Source organism: Hyperolius riggenbachi, chromosome 12 (assembly GCF_040937935.1).
Source record: "Hyperolius riggenbachi isolate aHypRig1 chromosome 12, aHypRig1.pri, whole genome shotgun sequence".
Lineage (NCBI taxonomy): Eukaryota > Metazoa > Chordata > Amphibia > Anura > Hyperoliidae > Hyperolius > Hyperolius riggenbachi.
This window is the reverse complement of record NC_090657.1, coordinates 182237452-182264501: the sequence shown is the minus strand read 5'-3', so window position 1 is coordinate 182264501 and position 27050 is coordinate 182237452. Positions and strand designations below refer to the sequence as shown.

Sequence of the window (27050 nt, the reverse complement as noted above, 5' to 3'; positions counted from 1 at the left end):
CAGCAGAGCGGACCTGATCGGGCTCAGTTATTTATGCCAGAGCCCGAGGGGGAAGATGGTACTGTTCCCATGCTGGATTGTGTAGGTAAATATTGCCGTCTGCTGCTGTCTGTGATGGGATCTGTGCTGCACAGGAGGAAAAGGGTGAAGCCTCATTAGTATCCAGAGGCTTCCCCCTCTCAAGGTAAGTACCCCCCCCCCCCTTCCCCGGGGCTCTTTTTTACTTAAAGGTTCTCATTAAGGAGGTGTGCAAAATGTGGTTACAGTTTATAATAATGGATACAAGAAATAGGTTATAGTTTACCATTTTTTTATTATTGTTATTTTTCCAAATGTTACATATAATATCTCTGGTCATGCTGCTAATGAATGCCCCATATGAAATCACAGCAAGATATTGTACAGTGCTGTTATATAGGTAATGTACTTGGCCGTGAACTTTCTGGCTTAAGCAATCACAGACTACTTTAATGCCATACAGTGCTGTCCTGCCTCCTAATCTATAAAGGCCCATACACACGTCGGATTTGTGCGAACGACCCGTCGTTTGAACGTTCCGTCGTTCCGTCGTTCGCACGTCAAATCCGGCATGTGTACAGACTATCGTTCGGGTGATAAGACTGGTTAAAACCAGTCTTATCACCCGAACGATAGTCTGTACACACGCCGGATTTGACGTGCGAACGACGGAACGTTCAAACGACGTGTCGTTCGCAAAAATCCGACGTGTGTATGGGCCTTAAAGGCTCTTTCGGACGAATGGTTAAACGGCTTGTTAATTGTGCCATTTAGCTGCTGATTGCCGGGGTCAAGCGCCCTTCTGTTGCAATACAGTGCAACCGAATGGGAGCATTCATACCACATGCGTGTCAGCGGTTGACATGCCATGCGGTTACCGCCTGGTTAAATAAGAATGCTGCATGTAGCATCCAGGGATGGCTACCGCCAGTTCGGATGCCCATTGCGGTGGTCGCCGCAAATGCTGGACACCTGCAGCCGGCTGCAAGCGACCTGCACAGAAACACAGTAAAGTGCGCTACACACACACACACACACACACACACACACACACACACACACACACACACACACACACACACACACACACACACACACACACACTGAAACACACACACACACACACACACACACACACACACACACACACACACACACACACACACACACACACACACACACACACACACACACTAAAGCTGTCAGATGCAAGGCTGTTTCTGGGCATTTTGGCCCCCCAGGCAATGCACCTTTTGTCAACCTGCCCTAATCTAAAGTGTATCCGAGACGACATGTGACATGATGAGATAAACATGTGTATGTACAGTACAAAACATATTAATAACCAGGCTGTTTTACTTGTTTTATTTTGCTGCCTGAAAGAGTTAATTTTTAGGCATGGATGTGACAGCTTCTGTCTTGTCAGTAGCTTGTCAGGAATATAGTAATCATCACTGATAAGCAAATTACAGCCATACAAGTTTTTCTGGCAGAATACAACTTCTAAGGGCCGGTTCACACGGACGGCAGGCGGCGTTGGGGCGGCCAGGAAGTCGCGTCGTCCTGTGACGTCCCGTTCGGTGGCGGCGGTACAGCGATCGGCGTTTCTCTTCCCCGCAGGGGGACATGAAGCCGCGCCGGCTAGCCGTCCCTGGACGTTGCATGCGGCTTCTAGGGACGGCCGAAACGATGCGTTAAATCGGGATCAGAACGCCGCGTTTATGCAATCGACGGTAATCGACGGTAACCGCGCAATGCTAAACGCTCCTATTCACTTGAATGGGAGAGTTTAGCCGATGGGTCCCGAACGCTTGACGGTAGACGCCGCCAAGCGTCCGTGTGAACCGGCCCTAAAGGCAGGGGGAGATAAAATACATGAGCTATTGACCTTTTTGTTACTCGGGGACACTTATTAGGCTGCTAATGAGCAAAGGCAACAAAGCATTCAATCTAGTTTATAAATGTTTAAATATAAAATAAAACCACGAGATATCTAAAAAGGTTATTTTTAGGAGTAGGAGCATAATTACATTTGTTTATCTAATCAGTTTATTTTCACTTCGAGTTCACTTTAACAACAAGATCATAACTTGCATTAATTTTTTCTTTGTAGTCACCAATAAGAAATTGATAGTTTACATAAAAATAATGTTGAAAATAATACACAAATTATTACCAGGACATATACATCTTACTGGCCCAAATTCACTGAACTCATGTAACAAGCCCTTTTAATAACGATTTTCAGGGGTGTGTACCCACTTTTAAACATTATACTATTTATGTACAGCCTGGGTCTTTACAGGTTAGAATATTCTCCTAGAAATCCAATCAGATTTGTAATATTTGACACAGAAGTGCCCGTTTAGGTGTTAAATTACCATCCATCACTTTCTTATTGGAACTAGCAACTGACTTTGAAAATTCCATAAAGCATAGTGTGCCAAGACTAGCTCTGTGGTGCCCTCTCCTACAATTGCCTCCCTATGCATCTGCCTGGTTTGCCTATGCCTAAATCAGAGAGGATGTAATCTGAATAGGTAGTTGAGGTAGGTCCTCATCAGTGCTGGTCATGTCTAGGAAAAGTCATGGAGAAACGTGATTTGTTTGATCAGCTGATAGATTAGCAAAGCTCTGATTTGCTGTGATCACATCCTGCTTTAGCACATGATCATGACTAGCAAATCAGAGGCTTACATATCTATCACATGACCCAACTGATCACATGCTTCTCCATGAGCTCTCCTAGACATAATCATCACTATTCCTCATAATACAAAGATATGAAAAGACTAAATGTACAATGTGCAATCAGATTGCATAGTGTATGGCCATACAGGGCTACTTTTGCTGTCAGTCGTTGGCACCTCGCCCCAGGCTTTACTCTGGTTCCTGCTGCTCTTCCTCTTTCAGATCTATGCTTTTTACCAGGCCTGTGATGAGATCTTGCAGGACCTGTGACCGCTGCTTGCCTACTTCCAGGACGCCCTCGTGATTCACCGACTCCTGCAGCTCGTAGCCTTGTGCCACACGGTTTGTGATTAGAGAGAGGCCAAACACTCGCATCCCACAATGCTTTGCAACCACCACCTCTGGGGCTGTGCTCATACCTGCAGACACAAGGTAATTTTATGTCAAAGAATATTTATTAGTCAGTGCATATATAATTGCAAATTAGTTGCTTTGCGTGATCCTGTCAGCTATGGGGGTGGTACGGCTACGTATTATGCAGCCCTAAAACCTTTTCATCAGTGAATTATTTGACAACTGGTATTAAAACCAAATGTGTTTTATCCTGCTTCATGAATGATGGGCCTTCTACAAGGTTGCCATGCTTCCTGTAGAGACAACTGCAGCCTTGCCACGGGTTTGGTATCAGCCTAATGCCTACTTGATAATATAGTTTGCTAATTACGGTAGTACAGCCTTGCCTTGCTCCCTGCACTGTGCAGTTACTCATGCAGGAATAGGGGAGTAGGAATGATCCGTGAACTTCACATTTTTCTGAGTTGATGTAAATTTGATTGCAGTTTGTGTGCAGATTGAAATTGGACCAGTTGCAGCTCATTTTCATTGTTCTAATCTCAATCTGCATGCAAATTAGAATCAAATTTGCATTTAAAGGGAAGGTTCAGGGACGCTGTGAAAAAAGCAAAAATCCAAATCCACTTACCTGGGGCTTCCTCCAGCCCATGGCAGGCAGGAGGTGCCCTCGTCGCGGCTCCGCAGGCTCCCGGTCTCCTCCGGTGGCGCACCCGACCTGGCCAGGCCGGCTCCCAGGTCGGGCTCTTCTGCGCTCCAATGTGCGGCTCACTGGTGCGCGCTGACGTCATCGGACGTCCTCCGGGCTGTTCTGCGCAGGCTCGGTAGTTCTGAGCCTGCGCAGTACAGCCCGGAGGACGTCCGACGACGTCAGCACGCACCAGTGAGCCGCACATTGGAGCGCAGAAGAGCCCGACCTGGGAGCCGGCCTGGCCAGGTCGGGTGCGCCACCGGAGGAGACCGGGAGCCTGCGGAGCCGCGACGAGGGCACCTCCTGCCTGCCATGGGCTGGAGGAAGCCCCAGGTAAGTGGATTTGGATTTTTGTTTTTTTCACAGCGTCCCTGAACCTTCCCTTTAAGGGGACAATTGACATCTGGTTGATCACTTCTGCAAGTAATTTGCAGAATTACCACCAGGCGAGTTACTGGGCAGGACATACTTTACACCAGTTGAGTTACTGTACAGGATGTACTTTACACCAGCAGGGGAGTTACTGGGCAGGATGTACTTTACACCAGCAGGGGAGTTACTGGGCAGGATATACTTTACACCAGGGTAGTTACTGGACGGGACATACTTTACACCAGGGGAGTTACTGGGCAGGACATACTTTAAGAAGTTACTGGGCAGGACATACTTTACACCAGTGAAGTTACTGGGCAGGATATACTTTGTACCAGGGGAGTTACTGGACGGGACATACTTTACACTAGGGGAGTTACTGGGCAGGACATACTTTACACCAGGCGAGTTACTGGGCAGGACATACTTTACACCACGCGAGTTACTGGGCAGGACATACTTTACACCAGGCGAGTTACTGGGCAGGACATACTTTACCCCAGGGGAGTTACTGGGCAGGACATACTTTACACCAGTGTAGTTACTGGACGGGGCATACTTTACACCAGGGGAGTTACTGGGCAGGACATACTTTACACCAGGGGAGTTACTGGGCAGGACATACTTTACACCAGGCGAGTTACTGGACTGGACATACTTTACACCAGGCGAGTTACTGGGCAGGACATACTTTACACCAGGCGAGTTACTGGGCAGGACATAGTTTACGCCCAGCGAGTTACTGGACGGGACATACTTTACACCCGGCGAGTTACTGGACGGGACATACTTTACACCAGGCGAGTTACTGGGCAGGACATACTTTACACCAGGTGAGTTACTGGGCAGGACATAGTTTACACCCGGCGAGTTACTGGACGGGACATACTTTACACCAGGGGAGTTACTGGGCGGGACATACTTTACACCAGGGGAGTTACTGGGCAGGACATACTTTACACCATGGGAGTTACTGGACGGGACATACTTTACACCAGGGGAGTTACTGGGCAGGACATACTTTACACCAGGCGAGTTACTGGGCAGGATATACTTTACACCATGGGAGTTACTGGACGGGACATACTTTACACCAGGGGAGTTACTGGGCAGGACATACTTTACACCAGGCGAGTTACTGGGCAGGGCATACTTTACACCAGGCGAGTTACTGGGCAGGACATACTTTACACCAGGCGAGTTACTGGGCAGGACATACTTTACACCAGGTGAGTTACTGTGCAGGACATAGTTTACACCCGGCGAGTTACTGGACGGGACATACTTTACACCAGGGGAGTTACTGGGCGGGACATACTTTACACCAGGGGAGTTACTGGGCAGGACATACTTTACAACATGGGAGTTACTGGACGGGACATACTTTACACCAGGGGAGTTACTGGGCGGGACATACTTTACACCAGGCGAGTTACTGGGCAGGATATACTTTACACCATGGGAGTTACTGGACGGGACATACTTTACACCAGGGGAGTTACTGGGCAGGACATACTTTACACCAGGCGAGTTACTGGACGGGACATACGTTACACCAGGCGAGTTACTGGAGAGGACATACTTTACACCAGGGGAGTTACTGGACGGGACATACTTTACACCAGGCGAGTTACTGGAGAGGACATACTTTACACTAGGCGAGTTACTGGGCAGGACATACTTTACACCAGGGGAGTTACTGGGCAGAACATACTTTACACCAGGTGAGTTACTGGGCAGGACATACTTTACACCCAGCGAGTTACTGGACGGGACATACTTTACACCATGGGAGTTACTGGGCAGGACATACTTTACACCCGGCGAGTTACTGGACGGGACATATTTTACACCAGGCAAGTTACTGGACGGAACATACTTTACACCAGGCAAGTTACTGGACGGGACATACTTTACACCAGGCGAGTTACTGGACGGGACATACTTTACACCAGGGGAGTTACTGGACAGGACATACTTTACAGACCGCAAACAGCAAAATAAATGAATATCACTTTTAATATAGTTAAATTACAGAATCAGCTGTGTACCACCCATATACACTATAGTATAATATAATATTTGGAATCATTTTTCTTTAACTGCTTATTATAGAATTATCCATCTGTTTTTCTGACTTGTATGTTGTGATATATTTTGCTTTGTGTTCAGAAAATCCTAAACACAATTCCATTTATCACTCAGCCTTGAAATGTCTATAAAGGATGTTCCCTTTTCACAACGCATGGGGGGTCATTCACCTGCGGAATGTTTACCGCTGTCGGCCTTGGGAAACTGCAGTGTCTGAGTTAGTCACGCTACCGAGTGTAAACAATCCACAAACCTTGTTAGTGCGTTAAAGGCCTGCCTGACAATACCATATTTCCTGTTTACCTGCAACCAAACCTGAAGCGAAAATAAGATGATGAAATAAACAATCATATCTATAGTCCTAATCCTAAATAGACATGCAAGGGAAGCTATACTCCTGCTGTTCAGGGCCCATTTCCAAACTTACCCACAGCATCAGCTCCCAGTCGTCGCAGAAACCGGGCTTCAGCCACCGATTCAAAATTGGGTCCCCCTACCATGCAGTACACCCCCTCATGGGTAAAGTCCTCGTGGCCAAGTTTGTGGGCGATGTCCAGGGCTGTGCAGCGCAAGTTATGATCATATGTGTTCGACAGGGAGGGGAAGCGTGGACCGAACCTGCAACAAAAGATTATAGAATATTAGGTCTTTACTACTGCCCACATTGCTGAGCCACATTGTATACCCAGTGAAGTCAGGAAAATCTCTACCATTTCCTATATAGCTAAACTGAAGCGGACCAGATCATTTGGGTATATAGGTGCACAGGCTATTGGCTGCACCAGGCACCACCATACACCACCAAGTTTGCCGCTATGGTGCGTTGAGTGCTTTAGTTGGGAGCTGGTTATCGGGTAACAGGTCTGGAGTTTGCCAATTATGTATCAGCTTTGATGACCTGAAAATTACGCTAGAGTTCAGCTGTTATTAGCCTAGCTGTGGATATCAGCTTCGGTTGGGCACCAGTGATCGGGTAATGGCGCCAGAGTTGGGGTAGTATTAGCCATGCTCTGAATATTTGCTATTTACTGTTAGTAGGTGGGTTAATAAGTAGGATGGTTAATGTATGGCATAGGTAGGGGGTTAGTGTTAGGTACAGGCAGGGGGTGTTAGTGTTAGATTTAGGTGGGGAGGTAGTTTAAGGAAGGGGGAGGTTTGTGTTAGGTATGGGTAGGAGGACTTAAGGTGGCCACACACGATACAAAAAATGATCCGATTTTACGGCAATTCGATAAAAACGATCGGATCTCCCGAAAAATTGAAGGCTTTTTTTTTTCATTCGACTGATAAATCCGATCGGATTTCCCGTTTTTTTTCAATTTTTATCTATCCGCAGTGCCAGATATTTTTCTTCAATTTCTCTAATGATTGTATGGTGTGTGTTAGATTGTCAATTTATTAATATACATACCCTAGCAATTTTCTCAGAGTTTCCAATCATTTTTATCATAATTGGGGAAACATTGAACACAGGTGTGTGGTACATTGGTCATATTTTTGAAATGTTACAATCAGTCAGAAAAATTTGATTGCAATTCTTAAATTTAACAGATATTTAAAAAATTGTATGGTGTGTGGCCACCTTTAGTGTTAGACATAATGTAGGTGTGTGTGTGTGGAGGGGGGGGGGGTAGTGTAGTAGTTTAAGGCTGGGGGAGGTTAGTGTTAAGGTGGCCACACACGATACAATAAAATTATCCGATTTTACAGCAATTCGATAAAAACGATTGGATCTCCCGAAGAAAATCGAAAGCTTTTTTTCATTCGACTCAAAAAAAAAAATCCGATCGGATTTTCTGGTTTCTTCGATTTTTTATCGATCCGGAATGCCAGATATTTTTCTTCAGCCTTTCTAAAGATTGTATGGTGTGTGTTAGATTGTCAATTTATTAATAAACACACCCTAGCAATTTTGTCAGAGTTTCCAATCATTTTTATCATAATCGGGGAAAAATTTAACATACGTGTGTGTGTGGTACATTGGTCATATTTTTTTGAAATGTTACAATCCGTCAGAAAAATTAATCGCAATTCTTAAATTGAACAGATATTTAAAAAATTGTATGGTGTGTGGCCACCTTTAGGCATAGATGTAGGGGGTTAGTGTTAGGTATGGGTAGGAGGAGTTAGTGTTAGACTTAGGAGGGGTGTAGTTTTGTAGTTTAGGGTTGAGGGAGGTTAGTGTTAGGCATAAATGCAGGGGGGTTATGGTTAGGTAGTGGTGGGGGGGAAAGTTTTGGGTGTAGGGGGAGGGGTGAGTGTAAAATAGGGGGAAGTTAGTGCTAGGCATAGATGTAAAAGGGTTATTGTTAGGTACGGGTAGGGTTAGTTAATGTTAGACATAGGTGGGAGGGGGGGTTATTGTAAGGTATGGGGAGGTTAGTGTAAGGCATAGATGTTGGGGGGGGGGGAGTGTTAGATATAGGTGGAAGGTTTCTCAAGATGCCTGGATAATTCATGTTATTCTAAACAACACGTGAAATTTAGGGTCTGTTTCCACTTGTGGCGCATGCGTCTGTGAGACAAGCGGGATCACTTCCTGGTGTGCGGATACTGAGACGAATCCCATCTAGGGTTGCCGCGGTTTACCGGTTTCACGATATATCACGGTTTCAGTGTGCATGGTAACCGTACTGTGCACATTTACGAAATACCGGTTTCCGCCGTTATTGCCCTTCTCTCTGCTATTTCCTGGATGATGTCAGGCGCTGCTTACAGGCGTCCTGTAATGATGATGCGACCGCGGCATGTAATTTAGACGCTTCTCCCCCTAGCGGCTGGAGCGCACACACACCACGCACTCCTCCTCCCGAGTCCTGCGTTCCCGCCCAGAGTCTGCGAGTGCTGCGTACTGCCACTGCGTAGCTTGTACGACTCAGGAGGGAGCCATATTTCCAGGCCAGCAACAACAAGTAAGGCAAGCAGGAAACGCCTAGAGCCACCAAAAAATAAGGGCATCGCCACCACCATCTTAAGGGTATCCATATACCCAGCCCCATCTGAGAGCGTCCCCCACTGTCTGAGTAGTGTGGATGTGGACTGTAGAGGATAACCTTCTATACTCTGGGGCCTGCCTGCCAGCCTGAGCCAGCTACGAAAGCAGACCCTGCCTGGCTGCACCTGCATGTATTTAGAGAGTTTAGCCTGTTTGACACAAGCACTCTGTGACTAAGCAAGCAGTCATTTGATCTCCCCAATGTGTCATCTCTGACTACCACCTGCAGATAAGCTCATTTTGAAAAAAAGTCTGACACTGATCACAAGTTGTAATTTGATTTCTCCCAGTCCTCGTGTCACCTGACCTGACTGCCACCAATAAGCTAATTTTAAAAGAGAATTGCACTGCAGTGCAGAATGATACCTATTATATGAGTACCTATTCTGGCTACACCTATCCCTGGCTCTCTATATTGTGGGCACCAATCCTGGCTACACCTATCCCTGGCTACTTATGCTGCGGCCACCTACCACTGGCTACACCTATCCCTGGCTACCTATGCTGCGGCCACCTACTACTGGCTATACCTATCCCTGATTACCTATGCTGCGGCCACCTACCACCGGCTACACCTATCCCTGGCTACCTATGCTGCGCCACCTACCACTGGCTACACCTATCCCTGGCTACCTGTGCTGCGGCCACCTACCACTGGCTACCTATGCTGCGCCACCTACCACTGGCTACACCTATCCCTGGCTACCTATACTGCAGCCACCTAATACTGGGCGGGTGGGGGCACATTATTTAATGGAAGGGGGTGGGGCCCGAGTCCAAATAATTGTTTAATACCGTATACCGTAATACCGTCATACGGTGGTATTTTTTTTGACGATTATCATACCGTGGAATTTCATACCGTTGCAACCCTAATCCCATCATACGTGCCATGCGCGGCTATGGGATTCGCAGCCTTCCGCACCATTTCGGATGAAAATTTCATCCGAATCCCTAGCGCAAGCGATTCGGCCGGTGGCGCCATTATACCCTATGATTTGCCTGAGGGTAAACTCTGTGGATTCGGTGAACCAAGCCAGTGGAAACGGGCCCTTAAACAAAACAGTCCATCTGCTATGTTATTCACATTTAACTAAACACCTGTTAAATGAGGGGTCTTAGCTCAGAGTTCAAAGCAGTTTTTAAAGGAGAAGCAGAGTTCCACTTTAGCATGGGTAGAAGAAGCTATCTGTTTGGAAGGATCCTCCCTCTCACCTCTCGTCGTTCGGCCCTCTCAGAGGGTTTAGGGCAGCCAGTCCTGGCATGTTGATGTGATCTCGGATGATCATCAGGTCACCGGGCCTGTAGGTCTCACATAGTGACCCTGCTGCGTTTGTCACTATCAGGATCTTGACCCCCAGGAGCTTGAACACGCGGATGGGGAGGATGACCTGAAAGAGATGTTGGCAGAGTGACATAGAGTGACAAGGCTTGCTGCGTGCGGGGCGGACAGGGGAGAAAACAAGCCTGGAAGGTCAGTCGGTGGAATAAACACGCAGTGCAGCAATGACTTGCACATTCCACGCTCTGCCCTGAAGTGTATTGTGAGCGAATGTTGCATCTTTCAAACTTGTAAATACCTTCTGTGTGAAAGAGTAGAGTAGTAGAGCACAGTGCGTTGCACCGTGCTAGTCTTTCCCAGCGCTTCCCCGCTGCAAGGGCCATGCAAGACTATGGAGACTTGCACACCTCACCGCAAGCACGTTACGGCAGGATCTGGGCCTCCCACAAGGATTATGTAGTAATGCAAGTCAGTGGGCGGTGCGGCAGTGTGCACGACGGGAGAGTGGTGCAACACAGTGCACATGCCCAGCAGGGAGTACGTCACTGGGGGCAGGCCTATGCATAGGACCCTGTTGCTGCACCTATTGTCCAGTCCCACCAACAAAGGGGAGAACAGTAAGCAATCCTATCAAATTAAAATAGTAGTTCCAAAATTTATAACGATTTATAGAACAATCATTTGACGTCGATCGGCAGTATTAACAGCACTCAATCTGATTGATCGAATGGTTGATATTTTGAGAGATTGTAGCGTTAATGGGCACCTTTAGTGCGACACGCATCCCATGTGGTCCAGTTGGTAATAGAGGAGGCCATGGAGCCAGTAGCCAAGCTTAGGAGCTCTGGGCCCCAGTGGGAGTTTTACATCGGGTCCCCTCTGTCATAGACCGCACGGGCCGGTCCTTGATTGGGTCAATCGCTCAGAGTCTGAAACTCGGTCTCGCTGTCGCTTTGCACATAGATGCCCGTATGTGGATTCGCAGTCTATGAACCGACTAGCCAAGAGAAGCGTCTTGACACCAAAGGATTCACCACACACGTACAATTCAAATGCTTGCCACCACATGTGAGTCAGCACATGACTGTAAATATATTAGCACACTGCGAACACTGTACGTTAACCCTTATCTGTATGCAGGGATCGGCGCCAGATCTATCTATCTGTGCACGATTCAAGCATACGGGTTGTAATTACAAGATACTATAGAACACAAGGTAACGTTTTCGGAGGAGTAAGTACGATTGTGTATGTTCAGCAACAGGTCATAACCGTAAAACGATTTTTAAACGTTTCAATAACAAAAATGCATTACACACATTTACATACACTAATTAACATATACACACACAAAGCTAAAATAAAAGGGAATAATTGCGAAAGGTTTACTTCGCTGAAATGCAGTCTGTGTGGGAATATTTCCTTCTGGGAAAAGAAATGCAAAGTCCTTGGTTTCAGAATCATAGGCCTTTAGGTATATTATGTAATCCAAGCAGATGTTACAGTTCCAAGATGGCTGCTAACCACATGGTCCTCTGGTTAGCAGTAGCAGGCGCTCGTGAAGATGGGATTTGGAGGACTAAAGTCCGCCTGCTGGCAATGTGCTTTTGATGAAGCTGGTTTGGGGGTGTGGCAACGCCTGCCCCTCTGAATTACCCACCAATGACAGTTCACCTCCTCCTAGGAGGATTTTGAGCTTAAATTGTAAAACACTGTAACTCATAAACTATACATGTCATATGTAGGCAGATTCATACTTGCCATATTAATCAGTATTTTCTGACATCTTGCATGAGGGCGTTAGGCTGTCATGCCCTGAAGGGTCGTACACCAATAACCGGACAGGTTATGAATATGAATTTTATATCAGCACATTGGGCAGATTTTAACGAATAAGACTATATTAATTCCATAGCTGTGCTATACACGGGTTTCATTTAACAGACCGAAATCATAAACCACATGCATTTAAATCTGCCCCCCAAGCGGTGCCAGGGCGGCTAGCTCTTCCGTGGACCCCTGTGGAGCTAGCTTCCTTTGGCTTCCCTTGGAGGAAAGGACCTTTTGGTGTGTTAATTATCATCTAAGGGTGACCAGCTACAGCAACCTTTGATGTATTACACCAGGATTCTGGCTAGTGTTTCACACCTCTGTGTCACTGGCCAGCAAGGAATTCTTTTGAACAGTTAATTAAAACAACCATACCTTCCTGAAAAGAAAAAAAATGTCATTTTGCTCTGCTTTGCGGAACGATACAGAATCGCTAATCGTATCGACTTCCGTATCATTCATGACACCCTCAATCGCTCTATACATAACAATTGATATGGAGCACCAAAGCCTGCCAAGGGAAGCTGCAGTCAGGTGCGTTCCTAGGATCCTAGGAGTTCTTGGGCACTTTTGAGCACTCCAGCCAGAAAATGGGTGTGGCACTGCACCATAATGTGGGTGTGGTCATGGGGGAAGCCAAATTTACATGAACTTAACAGTGGTCTATGTGGCCCTGCCCAGCATGTTGGATGAAGCCTTCTCATTAATACAAAAAAACAAAAATTCAGCTTCTTATATGAATAGTCAGAGTTACTGGATTCTGTGCTGGCTGGTCTGGCTTTCTGCAGGGTGGGTTGGCCTGCCGCCAGGTTATCTGGCAGTTCCCCCATAGCATTCCCTGACCTTCTAGTGGACCGCCTCTCATGCTCCCACGGGCTTCCCACTGAGGCACCACAACTCCCAGCATGCCCCCATAGGTCAGGTTTGTCCATTGTGGCCATGCAAAGGACAGCTGTGGACCTGGTAAAACTGGATGTATGCAGGGGTGCATAGGAAAGCATGGATCCATGCGGCCTGTGTTTTGGTCTGCTGCCATCCAAAAGAAAGGGGAGCCAGTACTGAGGTCGCTCAGTTGCAGCCCTATGGCTAATCCACGGCTAGAGCCGCTCATATGGGTGCAGTGCCCATCAGTTATACTAGGCGGCGCCATAGGCCACAAGCTTCCAGCTGTGTGCGTTTTTGATAAGCTATTGAATATCTTTTACAAAAATACTTATACAGGTACAACATTTGCCTTTTTAATTTATCAATTTAATGATTTAACAGGAAAAAAGCACAAGTGAGGAGCAAGGAAAGTACTGTGGTTCTAAACATTAATTAAGGGACGGCTACCTTGTTCCCCCAGTATTAGCAGCCCCCTCCCCAGCATAGACAGAAAAATGCCCCCCCCCCCCCCCCCCCCTTTATATGCAGAGCAGCGGAGCATTGCTTCACTCACCAGCTAGCACAGCCAGCCCTTCAGCTTTGCCTGTCACGCAGTCTCAACTTTACCACCCCTCAGGGTGCATATAATAGGCTTGACTCACTAAACTTAGCAGAGCGTAACAGCACGAGTTATCTGCTGCTACGTGTGCTAGTGAATCCACGCGCCTTAAATCAGTGTCCCTGCATGCTGCACGCGCAATTGGCAAGGTAGCGTGCGTAATCGGAGAGCGGGCACTGTGCGCACGATATGCTGCTGTATTGCAGCAAAGCGAATGTTTGCAATTAACGTCAGCTCCACTCCTCCCACCCTGAGCCCTAGGGGGTCCAGTCACATCAAAGGACCTGATCCCCGTACTCTGATTGGCCCAATAGGCAGTCTGTCAGACCGCTTATTGTGCCAATCAGAGTGCGGGGATCAAGTCATTTAATGTGACTGGACCCACTAGGGCTCAGGGCAGAAGGAGTGTTGTTAGAATTCGCTACGCTGCAATTCAGCAGCATAGCGTGTGCAGAGTGCTGCTCCCCTATTATGAACACTACGCTGCCAATAGCGCGTGCAGCATGCAGGGACACAGATTTAAGGCACGCAAATTCACTAGCATGTGTAGCAGCAGATAACTCGCGCTGTTACACTGCACTAAGTTTAGTGAATCAAGCCCAATGAGAGATGCCACTAGAGGGAGTGATAGAGATGAGACTGTGCGACAGAGCTGAATAGGGATCTCGACGGCGCTGACAGGTGAGTGTAGAATGCACTGCTCACTCGCTTGCTCCACTTTCACTCTGCATCCGGGGTGACTTCAGTGTCCTCGCTCATCGGCATGTGTGACCGTTCTGAGGGTCTCGCGTCCCCCCTGCACACCTGGGCGGAGCTACAAACAGCAAATCAGATTCCACCCATTCATGTCAATGGAAAAAAATGTAAAAGGCTGCCATTCTCGCAGTAATCCCAGAGTCCCCACACAATCCATGAAAAGTGGCGGAGCATAAAACAGCCAATCAAATTTCAGCCATTCATTTTTAATGGGAAAATGTAAACTGCAGCCATTTTTAGACTGTTAATCGCAGGGTTCTCAAACTTGCCACACTTGGTCACTGGGATTAATATTCAGGAAAGTGGGTGGAGCCTACAACAGCCACTCAAAATTCACCTATTGATTTTCAAGGGTAATATTTAAACTGCTGCTATTCTTAAGGGGCCCATACACCTAACGATTTTCCCGCCGAAATGCGGCCGTTTCGATCACAGTTATCGAAACGGCCGTGAAATCACTGCGCACACCGCTGACAGAACGATGGATTTCCGTCCGAAATCCATCGTTCCAGTCGATCCATCCGTGCGGAAGATTTATCTCGATTGCCAGCGGGTCGGGAGTGCGTCGATAGCGGTGTTCGAATGACCGATGCAATACAGCGGAGATACATTACCTGCTCCGTCTGCGCGAGTCCCCGCTATCACCGCTGTCACCTCCTGGCTCCCGGCTGGCATCTTTTCCGCATCACGGCATCCGGCAGACCTTCCTGTGTCACTGCAGTGACAGTGGAAGTACAAATAGAGGGCGCTCTATGTGAACTTCCGCTGTCATAGGAGTGACAGAAAGTTATACGCGGATGCCGATGCGGAGAAGATGCCGAGACCAGGCGGAGAAGAAGACAGCGGTGGACCAGGGGACTCGCGCTGGCCGGAACAGGTAATGTATGCAGGGGGGCGGCAGCAGCGGCAGCTCCTCCACAGATGGTGAATCGGTTTCAGGCTGAAATCGATTCACAATCTGTTTGCAGTAAGGTGGCCATACGATCCCTCTCTGATCAGATTCTATCAGAGAGGGATCTATCTTTTGGTCGAATCTGATGGCAAATCGACCAGTGTATGGCCACCTTTACACTGTTAATGGCAGAGGCTTCAAACTTGCTACAGTTAGTGATTGGGTGACTGGGGTCCAAATTCACTAAAGGGGAGGGGCCACAAACAGCCAATCAGATTTCCTTGGTGGATAAACTGCTTCCATTCACACATTTTTGATGCCAGGAACCTGACAGCTCACAAACTTGGTCATTGAGTGACTGTGTGTTCAGTTTACAAAAGGTGCCCGGAGCCAAAAACAATTTTTACTGGGGAAATATAAACTGCAGCCATTCTTACACCGTTAATGGCAGGGTTCTCAAACTTTGCACAGTTGGTCACTGGGTGACTGGGATTAAGATTTTGAAAGGTAGGTGGAGCCTACAACATCCAATCAAAATTCACCTTTTGATTTTCAAAAAGAATATTTAAGCTGCTATCATTCTTACACTATTAATAGCAGAGGCCTCAAACCTGGTACAGTTGATCACTGGGTGACTAGGGTTCAAATTCAGAAAGGGGGCGGAGCCACAAACAGCCAATCAGAATTGTCTATTTTTAAATAGTAATATACAAAGTATCGATACCAAGGACCCCAAAGCTGATAAACTTGATAATTGAGTGACTGTATATCAAGGCTAGAAAAAGTGGGTGGCACCAGCAACTTAATTTTTAACATGGCAGTGTTCTTAAACTTGACACAATTGGCCACTGGGGGACTGGGATTAATTTTCAGAAATCTAGGTGGAGCTTAAAAACCCACTTTTTCAGAAATCTAGGTGGAGCCTACAACAGCCAATCAAAATTCAACAATTGATTTTCAAGGGAAATATTTACATTGCTACCATTCTTATACTGTTAATGGCAAAGGTCTTAAATCTGGTACAGTCAGTCACTGGGAGACTGGAGTTTAAATTCTGAAAAGGGAGCGGGCTAAAAACAGACAATCAAATGTGTTTAATTTCAATGGTAAAATGCAACTTATTGATGCCAAAGACCCCACAACTCATAAACTTGGTCATTGAGCGACTGTATGTCAAGGTTAGAAATAGTGGGCGGAGCCAAAAACAACTAACTTTTTACATGGGAAAATATAAACTGCAGCTATCCTTACACTGTTAATGGCAGGGTTCTCAAACTTGACACAGTTGGTCACTGGGTGACTGGGATTAATATTCTGAAAAGTAGGTGGAGCCTACAACAGCCAATCAAAATTCACCTATTGATTTTCAAGGGGAATATTGAAACTGCTGCCATTCTTACACTGTTAATGGCAGAGGCCTCAGACCTGCTACAATCGGTTGTTGAGTGACTGGGGTTTAAATTCACTAAAGGGGCTGGGCCACAAACAGCCAGATTTCTTTGCTGGATAAACTGCTTCCATTAGCACAATTTTGATGCCAGGAACCCAAAAGCTCACAAACTTGGTCATTGAGTAGTGACTGTGTGTCACGGTTATAAAAAGTGGGTGGAGTCAAAACAGATTTTTCTGGGAAATTGTAAACTGCTGCCCTTCTTCACTGTTAATGACAGGGTTCTCAAACTTGACACAGCTGGTTACTGGGTGACTGAGATTAATATTCAGAAAAGTGGGTGGAGCCTAAAAAGCCAATCAAAATTCACCTGTTGATTTCAAGGGGAATATTAAAATTGCTGCCATTCTTGCACTGTTAATGGCACAAGCCTCAAACCTGGTACAGTTGGTCATTGGGTCACTGGGGTTCAAATTCAGAAAAGGGGACAGAGCCACAAACAGTCTATCAGATTTGTTTCATTTCATGTGAAAATACAAATGATTGATGCCGGGACCCCAAAGCTTACAAAGTTGGTCATTGAGTGACTGTGTGTCCAGGTTACAAAATGTGGGCGGAGCCAAAACATTTTACTGGGAAAATGTAAACTGCAGCCATTCTTACACTGTTAATGGCAGGGTTCTCAAACTGGTCACTGGGTGACTGAGATTAATATTCAGGGAAGTTGGTGGAGCCTGTAATAGCAAATCTAAATTCACCTGTTGGTTTTCAAGGGGAATATTTAAATTGCTGCTATTTTTACACTGGTAAAGGCAGATGCCTCAAACCTGCTACAGTTGGTCGAGTGACTGGGGTTCAAATGCTGGAGAGGGGCGCAGCCACAAAAAGCCAATCTGATTTGTTTAATTTCTATGGGAATATACAAATTATTGATGCCAAAGACCCCAAAGCTCACAAACTTGGTCATTGAGGGTTTGTGTGTTAGGGTTAGAAAAAGTGGTCAGCACCAGCCAAATACATAACAGCGCCAGGCAATCAGCTAGTATAGATAGAGAGAGAGAGAGAGAGAGGTTAGGCTCTTACTTTCCACAGCGGGTACCCTTCGTAGACATGGAAGCGTCCTTTCATAAACACGCAAGACTTCCCTTCAAGAGTACCAAACACCAGCTGTCCGGAATGGCCGACCACTGCAATGACAGTTATACAGAGGGACATTAGCCATGGAGGCACAAAGTGATTATTATAATTATTGTGTATTTATATAGAGCTGACACAGAGTACCTAAACCCCCTTGTCGTTATGATTCTTTTCGAATTTTAGGGTCTTAAAGAAGTGCAAATTTTTTGCATACCTTTAGATCCTAAAATCTGGAAAAAAAATCATGCTGTCAGGGAGATGTGCACAGCCCCAGCAATCACTCACCTCCCTGGGCTCCAGCGCGGCAGTTTACCCTCCGTACCCCGGGTGGCGCTGTAACCGTATAGTGAGATTGACGCCTGTCATCATGACGACAGACGGCAATCTCACCAAGGGAGAGCATAGCTTCGGAGGAGAGGAAGAAGAATAGCGGCCGACGTCGGGAGCCCCCGGGAGGTGAGTTAAAACACCCGCTGCGCACATTGCTCTGCACAGACCTCCCAGCGGCTACCACGAGTCCAGCTCGAGGTTACCGCTCCTGGCTTGGTTTTTCCACCCCGAGCTGAACTCGTGATTACCGCTAAGGAGGTTAAACAAGTCTCAGCCATAACTGTCCCTCAGAGGGGCTCACAGTGGCATTTGCCGTCTCCGGTCTAAGGTCAGTGATGAGAGGGGAACCCACTTCCTTTACCAGTACTTTCTTGGTATGAGGGAGGAAAACAGAGTGAGACAGGTAAATAGGGTGCCAGATATTTGGGTGCCGCCATAGACTGGTATGTGAATTACAGCTATAGCGGCGCTCAGAGGGTAATTTGCATCTTACCCCTGAGTCCACAGCAGCCTGGAGGGGGAATAATAATTAATGCCGCCGGGAAATTTGCAAAAGCAGGGTGAGCCGATTTTTGGCTTCACCCTGTGAAACTTCCCGGCGTCCCTTTTACATGTATGCAACCAGAGTACCTGATGGAAACCCAGGAAAACACGGGAAGAACATACAAACGCAGAAAGTGTGCAAGTAGCGCTACATTCCCCATGTTACTGTATAAAACCAGTTTGGGCTCTTCCTCGTGTCTTCCCCGCCTCCTTCTTTTTTCCCTGCCGTCTATCCCTAATTCTGTATGTGGCCTGTGGGGTTTAGTAAGCTCATCAGGCCATGAGAAATGTAAAATATAGCTTCCCACTACTTTGAATGTAATTGGGTACCCAGGAAAGTTGGAACTTTTATACACACAATCATGGCCCGCAAGACGAACGATTGTTTTGGGGGCCATGCAGGGTCTCCTTTGTGAAGGCACAGTTACGATCATATTGATATTGGATGTGATTCAATAAATCACAGCGCAGATTAGTTCTTCTGTGTACGTCTTGCTGGTGTGTTTCTCTCCACTGTGTCACCACCTGTGTATGCACTCAAGGTGCAACAAGATAAAACAGGGATGCTTTCAGTGGTTTGTAAAAGTTCTTATTTATTTCTGGATAAAAGGCAGACCAGGTACAAGAGGTTACATATTACATTGGATATGATTGTAACTGTGCCTTGACAAAAGGGACCCTGCGTGGCCCCCGACACGATCGTCGGTCTTGGGATCGATTGTGTGTATATGGTTATGGGGCAGTAAAAGTTTCCACTTAAAGTGGTGGACTTTACTCAACTTCTTGGATACCTGTATTGACTTTTGCTACATTGTCCTGACTGTTGGTGTACAATCTTTTTGGAACAGTTTGAATCAGACACTCAACACAGACATAAAGTTTTGGATTTTAAAATGCACACATGTTATGTAATTGTTTTCAGGACTTTGATCACCTTCAGGTAAACTACAAAGACTTATAGTTTCCTTTACTGTCCCTGTTTAGGCACATTTATTAATGCATTTATTCTTAAATATATGAATTAGGCCCCGTTCACACTTGCGTTTTGCCATGCAAACGGACTGGATCCTGATCGGATCAGGACCTGATCCGGATCGGAACCGTATGGTTCCGATCCGGATCCGATCCGGATCGGGTCCGTTTGCATCAGGCATGCATCAGGCTGCCATCCGGATCCGTGGGCAAAAAATAGCGAAATTTAAAGAAAAAAATGTTGGGGTCAGCAGAAGGTGCACCTGGTGCACCTGTAGAATCAGGTTCCTCCGCTGTAGGCCTCACCTCCACCTCCGACATTCTGCCAAACAGCTCCAGCTCGTCTGTCACTGCTGCTCAACTCCAGACATGCTTGGCCCATGTGTCCCCATCCGAAATGGCCGCTTGGATACGCATAGGAAGTGGGGTAGAACGTCAGGTTTTTGTAGGCAGTGTGTTCTGTGCCTTCCGTTCCCCATTGGTTTCTGTGTTCCGGATGGTGCTGTCAGGCTCGGGTCCGGCTCCGTTCCGGGTGCGTGGGCCGGAGATCCGGACCCAAAAAATAGCGCATGTTGGAAAAGTGTCCGGAGTCCGGATCCGGTCCGGCTCCGTACTGTACGGAATGTACGTATGTGAACGTCCGCATAGCCTTTGCATTGCTATGCTGAACGTACGTTCCGTTTGTACAGTATACAGTCCGTATCCGGCCCGGCGAATCCGGACAGGGAACGCTAATGTGAACCGGGCCTTATTCAGTGTCTTCTGTAAAGTTCTGCAGGAGATGTCATCGCTTTATCCTAATAATGCATGATCATACAATAAAATAACTTTTGTAAAAAAACATGAATTTCAAACTAACTTGCAGATATGGCCTAATTTGTTACAGTGAAGTAACTCACATTTTTCGACAGATCACAAGTGGCCAGTTCCTTACTGCCAGTGTAGATGTTTACTTTCGCACAATTACCCATGTTCCCCACTCCTGGCAATCTCTACTTTGCCCCCTGATGCCCATGAGCTAATCACATTGATGTGGTACATTTGACAGACAACAGGTTTTTTAGTCATTCCCCTCTGATCCTCTCTATATGCTCAGTTGGGAAAGTTGCTTGACTTGTCTGTCAGCTGTTAGTGAAATGGGATGGAAACTGATGGATATGCGTGCCTGCGTTCCCACAGCTGGGAGGATTTCTTCACCTCTGGTAGGTTTATATGAAGTGAGATGTAACTCAAATTTTGTCTGTGGTCTAAAGCATTAAACACAGCATAAAAGTGATAGGGAAAAATGAGTTTTTTTTAAGTTACTGTAAGGGTTAGAAATTCAACTTCCACTTCACTCAAGCTAAATGATAAAATGGTCGTTTCCAATATAATCAGATTGTGTTGAGCTGTTTTGCAGAGTAAATAAAGCAGAAAAGCTTCTGTTTTAGCTAGGGAGGAAGTAGAGAACTTTCACTACTTTATTTGCTCAGTAATTACTCAATTACAAGACAATCTGATCATTTGTCCTGCAGCCAGTAATGATATCACTTAGCTTCAGTGTAACTTTGCCTTCTAATTACCTTATACTAGTCTTTTTATGTTTGGTAAATTATTAGTTTTTTTGCTGTGTTTAAGGCTTTAGAGCAAAAATGCCATTTTGAGTTTCAGACTGGTTTCAAACTTGGTGCGGCAGGGGAGCCTGCCACGGGTTCACCACATGAAACCACCACATGACCCTGCGGCAGAGTGCGGCCTAAACATGACCCTGCGGCAGAGTGCTCCGACAGTCATATGCATAGGCCCGCCACCTGCTCAATGATGTACTCACTGCCCAACAGGAAGTACATCACTGGGATCCCCGTCGGTCCACACAAGCACGCCACATTGCTCCGCGCTCATCGTTAGGACTTACTGCATCGCCATAGACTTGCATTACTACATAATCCGTGCGGTAGGCACTTATCATGGGGTAACGCACTGTTGACTTAGCTTCGGGATTGTGGCAATTTAAGTACTTTCGTCGCATCGCACTAAGTAGTAAAGTCTCTATAGACTTGCTTAATTTACCGTTACTGCTACGCAATAGTGTGAAAGGGGCCTCGAACCACTTTAAGGTAAACACAGGAAAGCTGGAAAGGTGACAAGGGAACAGTCATTGAGGGCTGTTTCACACTAAGGGCGTTTGTGTATTTTTTTAAGCACTGGTGATTTTACAAATCGCCCTAAAAGAGATTGTGCAATGTTTTCCTATAAGAGTGTTCACATATGAGCGGTTTGATCACAATCCACTTCCAAAAGCGATGGTTGTACCATTTTCTGAGCTCTTTGGCTCAATGGCAGGTATAGGGAAATCGCTAAGCACTTGAAAAAGCGCTTTGTACATTGATTGCCTGAGAGCTTTTAAGAATAAATACATTGTATTTATTATTTTCCAGGTCAAAGAGTTCACTTCTTGACTTATGCCAGGAAGTGAAAATCTTCTCATCAAAAGCACTTAGAAAGTGCTTACACGAAATCACCCAATGCTCAGAAAACGCCGGGAATCGCTTGAAAAGAAATCACCCACAAAAACGCTCAGCGATCACACTTGTGGTTTATAATGTAAACATAGCCTTATACTTTGTTCTTTATGCAGACTTTTAAATGAAAGACACAAACAGGAGAGGACCATTCTGGGTAATTTTAGCTCCGAGTCAAACGCTAAGAAAAAATGATTGCAGGTGCAGACTAAAGCTGAAAAAAAGAAAGCTCAGAATGAACACCAGGAAGCACATTTGATTGGTTCAATACCAAGTTGCATATAATGTACATTAAAATTGTTTGCAAGCCAAAATTATTTGCATCTGATAGACCAACGCAACTGCTGACTTGGGATAATCAAAGAGATGCAAATATATGCAACTTGAAAATGGACCAATCAAGTCCCACCCAGGTTTAAATTGATTGGTCCAATTTCAAGCTGCAGATATTTTCATTAAAAAAAATGACAAATTTTCATAAACTCAGAATTTGTGTATCATTGATCATCCCTACTTCTAACACATTGCCTTTCACCACTTCAGGCACATCTATTGGTAGAGCAACACCTGCAGCTGCAAGAGGGCCCAAGGATATGGGGACCCAGCTGCTTATCTTCCACACACTGATACAGGGCCCACCCCCTCCAGGGAATTTGTTGTTTTCGGCCACACTAGTAATGTGTGGGACATGGGGGTTCATGGTGGCCATACTTGTTATATGACCGCTGGTAGATGCCCCCCTTGCTTCAGCAGTCACAAGGGGGGTGGAGGAGAGGGAAGGCTGATGTGAGCACAAGGACGCAACCACATCAAAGATTTGCTGGGGGTTCCTGTGATTTTGCAGTTAGTATCGGTGGTACTTACCAGTGCTTCTAGGGAAATGGGGGATCTGGCTGTAGTCGAAGGTCTTCCCTTCAGGCAGCGTATCGGCGAGAATCCCCAGACCAGTTCCACAGATGATAGCGATGACGGGAGGTGACTGTATGCGGTCTAAGATCCAGCGCGCGGTCTCCTCGTAGTCCTCATACCTGCCAGGATCATGCATTCCAATTAGTTTAAATTAATTCTGCACAAAAAGGATTTGTAAAAAATGCCTCAGTATTTCCAAATAAAATCTTGCAGGGTTAATTCATGGCTTGGTTTTAAGGTGGTTGTAGGTAGTTTCAATAAACGCTTGTCAATTTTTCAATATTATAGTCATTATTTTTCATATTAGAAAGATTCAAGAAATCTTTATGGATTCGGATTCAAAGTCATTTGGAACTCATCCCATCTCTAGTATTTTATATGTGATAACGTTCTTCAATACCACAAGATTTGGTGGCTACCCTATGCTTTAACACACTTTTTGCAGCCCATGCACTGCTTCTTATCTTGTCAGCCACGATAGGTTTTCAGTCCGCATCTCCATGCATGCCTGTGTGATTAAAGGGGGTGTGTGTTGGATTCACTGTGCATGAGGAGGCAGCTATAGATTGATATAGGTTACTAACAGTATAAGTACAGGGTAACAGCTTATACTGTACATACTGGAGGTTGTAGAGATCAGCACACATTGCTGCTAGATTACAATCAGTACAGACACAGTAACAGCTTATACTGTACATACTGGAAGTAGCAGAGATCAGCACACTCTGCACCTAGATTATTATCAGTATTGACACAGAGTAATGCTGGGGATACACGGTACGTTTGTGTACCGTGTATCGACCAGCTGATCCGGCCAGCTGATAATAGTCAGCTGGCCCGATCAAGCCTCTCGACCCTCGCCCGCTCGATTCCCACCGGCGGACAATGGCAGGGAATCGAGCACTGATTAGAAAGCGCCGGCGGGGACGAGCAGCAATCGATCCGCGCGTACGAGCGGGGACGCGGCTGGGGTTGATCCGGCGGCTAATCTAGCCGCCGGTCGACCCGTCTATTCCCACCATAACGGCTTATACTGTACACACTGGAGGTAGCAGAGATCAGCATACACTGCAGCTAGTTTACTATCAGTACAGTCGCAGAGTAACAGCTTATACTGTACATACTGGAGGCAGAAGAGATTGGCACACACTGCCACTAGTTTGCTATCAGCACAGACAGAGTAACAGCTTACTGTATACTGTATGTACTGGAGGAAGAGGAGATCAGGACACACTGCAGCTAGTTTACTATCAGTACAGATGCATAGTAACAGCTTATACTGCACATACTAGAGGTAGCAGAGATCAGCACACACTGCAACTAGTTTGCTATCAGTACAGACACAGAGCAACAGCTTACTGTATACTGTATGCACTGGAGGAAGAGATCAGGACACAGTGCAGCTAGTTTACTATCAGTACAGACACAGATTAACAGCTTATACTGTACATACTGAAGGTTACATAGATCAACACACTGCAGCTAGTTTACTATCAGTACAGATGCATAGTAACAGCTTATACTGCACATACTAGAGGTAGCAGAGATCAGCACACACTGCAACTAGTTTGCTATCAGTACAGACACAGAGCAACAGCTTACTGTATACTGTATGCACTGGATGAAGAGATCAGGACACAGTGCAGCTAGTTTACTATCAGTACAGACACAGATTAACAATTTATACTGTACATACTGAAGGTTACATAGATCAACACACTGCAGCTAGTTTACTATCAGTACAGGCACAGAGTAACAGCTTATACTGTACCTACTGGAAGTAGCAGATATCAGCACATTCTTCATCTAGTTTACTATCAGAATAATCCCAGTGCAACACCTTAACCATTTAATGAAATCAAGACAGTATATCTACACCCCGCGGGAGGACTATTCCCGTTCCAGAGGCGTAGATATACAGCTCCCGCCGCATTGCCGCTTCCGCGCTCGTTCCCATTGCCGTCGGTTAACAGGGAGATCAATGGATGGGAACGCATCTAAGTCCCTGTGTAAATGATTGATGGCATCAATGAGATGCCTGCATTATTGTATCTTCCGGAGTAACACGTCCATGTATTACTTCCTGTTTGCGTACTTATAGTACGCTAATAGGAAATAATGCGCAAGGACATCTGGTGGCCAAATAGTACATACATTTATTTTAATAAAAAGACCCACAATTACATTTAAAATTAACTCCTTCCTTCCCACACTCTCCGATAGTACCCCAAAACATTTTTGCTTAAAAAAAATGACAATAAAAATTTTTTTTACACACCGGAGTTACCTTAGGGACTGAACTTTTTTATTATGTACGTTAAGAGGTTACATTACTGTTAATTTTTAAATAATGTGCTTGTAATTAGGAAAACAGTAGGAAAATACCGCTCGACCGCACTATGGAGGACAGTGCAGGAACACAGGCAGCCGTGCCCAATATGTACAGATCAAGGAAGGGAGATCCGCACAGTTGTCTCCAATATCAAAAATTGAGAATAATGGTTTATTCAGGACGTATCCATACAATCAAGAAGCATTCCACTAACATGTTTCGGACACCAGGTCCTTAATCATAGTGCTTGTAATTAGTAATGGATGCTAAACTGAAAAAAATGCACCTTTATTTACAAATAAAATATTGGCACTATACCTTTTACAGGGAAATATTTTAAACTTTGCAATAACCGGGACAAATGGGTAAATAAAATGTGTGGCTTTTAGCCACAGTAGAACGTTTTATTTTAAAATTATAATGGCCGAAAACTAATGATGTTTTCCCTTTTTTCATATTATTCCTTTTAAAATGCATTTAAAATTAAATAATTCTTAGCATAATGTGCCTACCAAAGAAAGCGTAATTGGTGGTGAAAAAAACTAAATAAAGATCATTTTGTTGTGATTAGTAGTTATAAAGTTATAGGCAAAAGAAGGGGAGGAGCGCTGAAAGGTGAAAATTGCTCTGGTCCTAAAGGGGAAAAAACCCTCAGTGGTCCAGTGGTTAAACTGCACATACTGGGGGTAACATGTTGGTACCTTAAAAAAAAAGTATAACATGAAAAAACTGTATTTTTGCATTATTGTTTAGAGTGCCAGTCTTACATTTTTTAGGCACAAAGGTACTTTAGCACACCGGAGTCCCGCTTAATGTTATAGCAAATGGGCTGATGTGGGGAGTGATCATCCACTGACCTGAAGTCCTCGGTGCTCTGCATGCTTCTCCTGTCTCCCGTCCAGCAGTGGCCGCAGGAATGGGACTGTGGACCAGATATATAAGGATGCCTTACAATGCCGGAGGCTGCAGTTAATGATTTGCACGGGGTGTCCGGTGTGGTGCATTCTCCCATCAGTCACGGGATATGACCCTGCTCGGTCACACTCTAGCAGTAACTCTTACCAGTGCTGTACTAGTGAGCGCTGCAGATGTATAGACTGGCCTGGGGACCAAAGGGCAGAGTCAGGTGCAGAAAACACGTTTTTATGTATTTAACAGAACACTATTTGATATGAATTATATGCAGCGCTGCAGCTTTTGAATTGTGGGTGTGCAGAAGGCTTTTAAGAGTTCCCTGGACTGCCAGAAGATCAAACCAGTCAATACTGTAGTGACACATACCGTAGTAGAATGCAGTAAATTATCCAGGATACCCACTTTTACTGTACTTTACAGATTCAGAAACACTTCCTATATGTATATATTGCTGTATATTGTATGTAACCCCGCCCACCCAGTGATGTCATGACCTAGAGCCTGGATACCTGAAGGATTTGTTGGAACTGCATCACACCTCACACATCCTCAGATCAAAAGGATCCAAT

At 45.7% G+C, this 27050-nt stretch overlaps 3 protein-coding genes across 4 annotated transcripts in view; 1 reads left to right on the top strand and 2 right to left on the bottom strand.

Moving 5' to 3' along the window:
* HCK (HCK proto-oncogene, Src family tyrosine kinase) overlaps positions 1-27050 on the top strand; it is a 292459-nt gene that overhangs the window by 10585 nt on the left and 254824 nt on the right. For both annotated transcript variants that reach the window (XM_068264576.1, XM_068264574.1), the window contains exon 2: positions 2932-3141. The gene's annotated coding sequence lies outside the window, so the exon portion shown is untranslated. The remainder of the gene's footprint in view (positions 1-2931; positions 3142-27050) is intronic.
* The window catches only part of C12H20orf96 (chromosome 12 C20orf96 homolog), a 201969-nt gene that overhangs the window by 71828 nt on the left and 103091 nt on the right, over positions 1-27050 (bottom strand). The gene's annotated exons all lie outside the window — the stretch shown is intronic.
* LOC137542564 (purine nucleoside phosphorylase-like) lies at positions 1369-26521 on the bottom strand. Its single transcript, XM_068264586.1, has 6 exons — positions 26424-26521; positions 23190-23353; positions 17926-18029; positions 10425-10600; positions 6642-6832; positions 1369-3128 (listed from the first exon to the last, which is right to left on the bottom strand). Exons 1-6 carry the CDS (start codon positions 26444-26446, stop codon positions 2899-2901), a joined length of 888 nt encoding a protein of 295 aa, XP_068120687.1. The 5' UTR covers positions 26447-26521; the 3' UTR covers positions 1369-2898.

Coding starts and splice junctions, on each gene's coding strand:
- LOC137542564 (XM_068264586.1), bottom strand. CDS start 26,446: ATGCAGAGCACCGAGGACTTCAG. Junction 23,354..26,423: donor CAGAGCACCGAGGACTTCAG/GTCAGTGGATGA, acceptor TGATCCTGGCAG/GTATGAGGACTACGAGGAGA. Junction 10,601..17,925: donor AAGGGTACCCGCTGTGGAAA/GTAAGAGCCTAA, acceptor CATCTCTTTCAG/GTCATCCTCCCCATCCGCGT.